Genomic DNA, 5,157 nt, shown 5'->3' with positions numbered 1-5,157 from the left:
CACACACACATAGAAACATTGCTCTGTGAGGTCTCGCTCATGATCTATGATATTTCTGTTTGTTTAACATCTCTTACCTCAGTTAAATTCTGTCACGTTCTCTGATTTTATCTGTTACTGACTCTATATTTGAGTTTTTGTTTTGTTTCAAGCATATATCTCTCTTTAATTCAAAAACCTTAAATACTGTACTGCACCATGCAATTTACAAACCATCCACAATGCTAAAATTGCACGTTTGATTTGCTCTTGCCGTCTCCTTGTCCTGAGTTTTCAGCTGTGATTCATATTAGTTATTGATGTGTTTTCTCAAATGAGTCAAATTCAAATGGCGAATATTCAGATTTATGAAGCTGAGACTTAAACATAAATCAATTTGAGGTTGAAACACTTTCTCATTTGCAATCTTGGTCTAATGTGTACAAAAACAACCCAAGGAAACCAAATGTGTGTATCTAAAGTGTGAATTGTGTGTAAACCAGCAGTGAGAGAAAGGCCTGACGCGGTTTAGGAAAAAGTGTGTCATCTTGTTTATTTTCCTTTGGTTTGCTGTCTTTTCCAGCCCAAAGGGTTAGATGATAACAAAAAAATATTGCGGCGTACGTGTCTCACAGCGGACTGCCCTCACTTCACTGAGGGACCGCAAGGTCCTTACAACAACATATGTGCTGTGAGGGAGAGGAGCAGACGTTTCAGCCTGTGTTACTGATGGCTCACTGGTGAATCCCAGAAATGTTTGTTCAGATTTTGCTTTTGCTTATGCACACAGGCACAAATCAACTCTCCATCCCCCCCTTTTCTCTCCCTCTGTCCTGCTGGAGTCTCATCTTGCCCACCACCTCCTGCACCCTCAGGCTCTGTCACAGATTCCTGAGTCTCTCTCTGTGTGCAGCTTTTACATTTGTGTTGCACAGTCTTCAGTTACTGAAGAAGTACAATGGTGTTCCAAAAATTCTCCCAAATAATTGTCCTCTATCATACAGACTATATTATTTCTCTCTCTGTCTTACCCTCAGTGTGTATCCACTGAGACTGAATAATATTTGGACAGGTGTTCTTTATATATACATTAACTTCAAGGGGTCCAGTGTGTAATTTCATTGCAGTTTCAAGGAGAAAAGGCAACATATCTTGGCTGGCAGACTCTTAAGCCGGTACTGTATACTGTAGTCTTTACTGTATGTGTAATCCCTAACAATAAAAAACTGTTTAGCACCAATTTTCCATTACTTTTAAAACCTTCTTTTTTCCTGTTTCAGACAACTGTGGAGGCCACATCTGGAGGACAGATGTAGTCCCTAAGCTTGTTCTCTGCCTTTGACTCTCTCTCTCTCTCTCTCTCTCTCTCTCTCTCTCTCCTCTCCCTTACATTTGCTGCCTCTCACTCTCTCCCCACTCTCTCTTTCTCGTGTCTTTCCTCCCTCTCTTTTTGGGAAACATGAGAGCTGGGCTAATTCTCTCTCTCTCCCTCCCACCTCAGCCGGACCACCCACATTCGGAAACGCCTAGCTGTTCCTAAGGCAGCGCCTCCGGCAGAGAGAGAGAGAGGGAGAGGAGTGAGAGGGAGGGAGGGAGGGAGAGAGAGCAGTAAGGATGGGTTATGACTGACGGTTTTAGCAGAGTATCAATTACATCAATGTCAAAACCCTAACCTGCCATTGTGTAAGGAGGACAGTCTGGGAGAGACAGCGCTGCTCCACTGCTCACTTGCAAGTTTATGCAACAACCTAAACACACAATCCTGAGTTCTTATTCCCTGCACAGCCCACCGCAGCTATCTATCTATAGCCACTCATTTGATTTCATGTTGCTTACTTCTATGCATTAATGATTTAGGTTTCCTTTTCACGTATGCTGGAAATTCAAGATATATGAAATTTGTTCAGTTTCAACTCATCAAAATCAACAAATCACAAAAAGAGATACATCGAAGCATACAGGATCCACAAGAGTGACTTTTTGAATTGTTTGCTTTTATTTGTTGAAGCTGTTGTACTATATTTCCCCTCAAACGTGAAACTTTTTAATAAAAAGCTCAATGTCTCCCCCATGTGGACATTTCTTAGTATTGCATCTTCAGGAGTCATTTTGTGCTGTGGCAAACATAGCAAACAGATAGTGTTGGTAAGTAGTCAAACACATACAAATACTTGATCAGGTGCCAGCAGGAAAGCTAGAAGCTCAGTAATACATTGTTTTGTTCAAGGCAGTGAAATGACTTCAAGGTGCAGCTTTACACGTACGACATCATTGGAGATTAGATCCTTTAATTTTCTAATGACTTCATTTATTTTTCTGTGTTTTTCTCCTTCCCACTTCAGTAGCCACTGACCCCACAGAAGCACCCACCATACCTCCAACGGGCCCCCCCACAAACATGCCAACCAGAGCTCCCAGTAGGGCCTCCCTGCGTACAAGTTTGGGCAAACATCTTATCCAGCTCTTTAGCTTCTCCCACAAGCCCCACAGAAAATTGGTAGGACGGGAGGACTGAGAGACACTGGCACAGGGGAAAATATCATCTACATCTACATCCAGGTCACCCACGCTCCTCTCTGCCTCCTCTCTCACTCTCTCCATCTCCTCTTCTGTCACAGTTCCCTCTGGCTGGGAGTCTGAGGGAGGCGCCTCCTCACCGATCTCCTCCCCTGCAGATCTCTCTCTGTCCAGCCTCACGATCTCTGCCTGTCTCTCTCTCACCCTTTCCTCAGCCTCCTGATACAGACTGCAGCTCAAGTGCTGTGTGTCGCTCTCCTTCATGGCCTGCTCAACCTTTTCCAGCAGCTCCTCCACAGCTTTCCCCTCCTCTGCTTCTGTGTTCCTGGGTTCCAGGGTGTGGTAACGGTCCCCGCATCGCTCCACCAGCTCCAGGAGGTCCTTGCGCCACGTGAGGAGGTATTCCTCCAGTGACTCATCCTCCTCTAACTCATCCGTGTGTGTAAAAAGCACGACGGTGTGTGTGCTGACTGCAGAGGGGCCAAAGAGGCTCTCCAGTGCATCCAGTGCCTTGGTCTCCCCGTCAGATGGCTGGTTGACAGGGACACACAGCAGGAAGGCATGCGGCCCTGGGCTGGATAAGGCCACGAAGGAGGAAATGAGGCATCTCCTCTCCTCGGGGATGCAGCTTGAGCTGAACCAGTCGGGACTGGAGACTACCACCACCTACCAACAGAGGGCAGAAGCGTGCAGAATACACACCAGGTCTGACAACAATCACTCAACATCATCATCGTTTTGTTGTTAGTTATTCTTGACTTGAATGGGTCTGAAACACACTTTTACTGTGAGACCACATTTATTCTCTATTTGAAAGTAAATATATGTGATAACCTTGTGAGATTACATGAGATGACTGTAAATCTTTAAAAGTGAACTGAGTTATTGTATTGTAAGTCCTCCTGTTGACTTCTGAGCGATCAACTCTGAAATAAGAATTAATGCAGTTTAAAGCCAATAAGTGGTCCCTGTTGATGGTTGTTGCTCCAGGCTGATTTAGACTCTCTATTACACTCTAGATCCCATATCATTGTACAACCTAATGTAATCCTCTCTTTATGACCAGAGACTGGCCCCTGGGTTCCCGTGTGGCGTACCTGTCTGCCTGCAGCCTCTCCTCTGCTCTTCTGGCTCTGCTGCTGTGAGTCCTGCTGGGCCTGGAGGGTCTGCAGGCCCAGGATGGTGCCCACTGCTGAGCTCTTTCCTGCCCCTGTGCGACCCAGGACCACCAGTCTCAGGTCTGCTCAGACAGACAGACAGACGGGGAGACGGGAGACAGACAGGCAGACAGAGAGACAGACAGGCAGAGACAGAGACAGGCAGACAGACACGCAAAGAGACAGACAGGCAGACAGGCAGACAGAGACAGTCGGACAGACAGGCAGAGCGAGAGACAGACGGATAAACAGACAGAGACAGTCAGACAGACGGATAAACAGACAGGCAGAGAGACAGACAGTCACAGGCAGAAATGGAGACAGTTGAAGCTCTTTGCATGTATTTGTATGTCTCTTCTCCTCCTGCTAACGTTAACAGCTGTTGTTGTTGTTGTTGTTTTGGTGCGTAGCGGTTCTGTCTCACATCACGCCCACTTATACAACATGGATTACAGAGAACGCTACTGTTGCTTTGCGATCGGACACTTCGGAGCGGTGGCAGCGCCCTTTCCGCCGCCTCACGCCGCTGCCGGGGGAGGCAGCGAGAGAAGCCGCCCTGCGCCGCACCTAGCGCCGCACCTTAGAGCCGCTTCTGCCGTACATCTCCCCGCACATCCAACTCTTATAACTCCGCCAACATACCTGAGTGTGAATCAGCAGATGCCATGGCGTCTCTTTGCCGCTGCCTGATGCCGTATGCGGTGCGCAGTCACACACACCCACATAGACACACACTTCCTAGTTCCTGCAGCCTGACTCAGCCCGTCCTGTCTGGTGAGATGAGGCCACAGCTCCATCTGTGGGCAGAGCTGATGTGGAGGTTTGGTTGGTCGACAATACTTTTAGTAACTTCGGAAGAATTCCTTAAAAAACAACTTTAACATTAACATTTTGTATCAATTTTAACCTTTTAAAGCCCTTTAGAATCCATTGCAATGTCACATTTTGCAGGCCTTTATAACAACTTATAACAATTTAATACCTCTTTAACACCTTTAACAGCCATTTTATAACCTTGTAAACCACATGGTTAACAAACTGTAACCCTTCATGACAACCTTTTAATCCTGTTCAAACCCACAATTGGGAGTGTGTGAACAAAAATGTACTGCATATCCACCAGGAATACATAATAAACACAAACACACACACACACACACACACACACACACACACACACACCTCTCACTCAAATGTGTGATACCGTTCAGACAGGTCGGCTGTCACTGTGGATACGTATGACCCAGTTCAGGGACACACAGCAGGAGGTCCCGCCTCTGGCTGGATCAGGCCGTAAATGAGGACATGTGGCTTCTCCTCTCCTCTGGGATGCAGTTTGAGCTGAAGCAGTCAGGGGCTGCACTGTACCGTATGTATGGACACTAAATTCACACAAGCCTGCAGTGAAGGCAGACGGGTGGCCTCTCTAACAGTAAAAATATAGATGTATATTACACTCCCGATGCTCTCTGCCCTCTAACTCTGATTCATATTGGTGCTTTAA

At 46.5% G+C, this 5,157-nt stretch overlaps 1 protein-coding gene across 1 annotated transcript; it reads right to left on the bottom strand.

The window, feature by feature from the left end:
- Positions 1-1,954: 1,954 nt before the first annotated feature.
- Positions 1,955-4,396, bottom strand: LOC143000759 (GTPase IMAP family member 7). Its single transcript, XM_076150187.1, has 3 exons — positions 4,296-4,396; positions 3,594-3,736; positions 1,955-3,162 (listed from the first exon to the last, which is right to left on the bottom strand). The coding sequence occupies exons 1-3, from the start codon at positions 4,318-4,320 to the stop codon at positions 2,284-2,286; spliced, it is 1,047 nt and encodes a 348-aa protein (XP_076006302.1). The 5' UTR covers positions 4,321-4,396; the 3' UTR covers positions 1,955-2,283.
- Between the last annotated feature and the right edge of the window lie 761 nt (positions 4,397-5,157).

The sequence above is a fragment of the Genypterus blacodes genome, unplaced genomic scaffold, assembly GCF_046128005.1.
Source record: "Genypterus blacodes isolate CSIRO-AG114 ecotype Tasmania unplaced genomic scaffold, CSIRO-AGI_Gbla_v1 ptg000051l_1, whole genome shotgun sequence".
NCBI classification, from domain to species: Eukaryota; Metazoa; Chordata; class Actinopteri; order Ophidiiformes; family Ophidiidae; genus Genypterus; species Genypterus blacodes.
The sequence above is the reverse complement of the archived record's forward strand: the minus strand, read 5'-3'. Positions and strand labels throughout refer to the sequence as shown.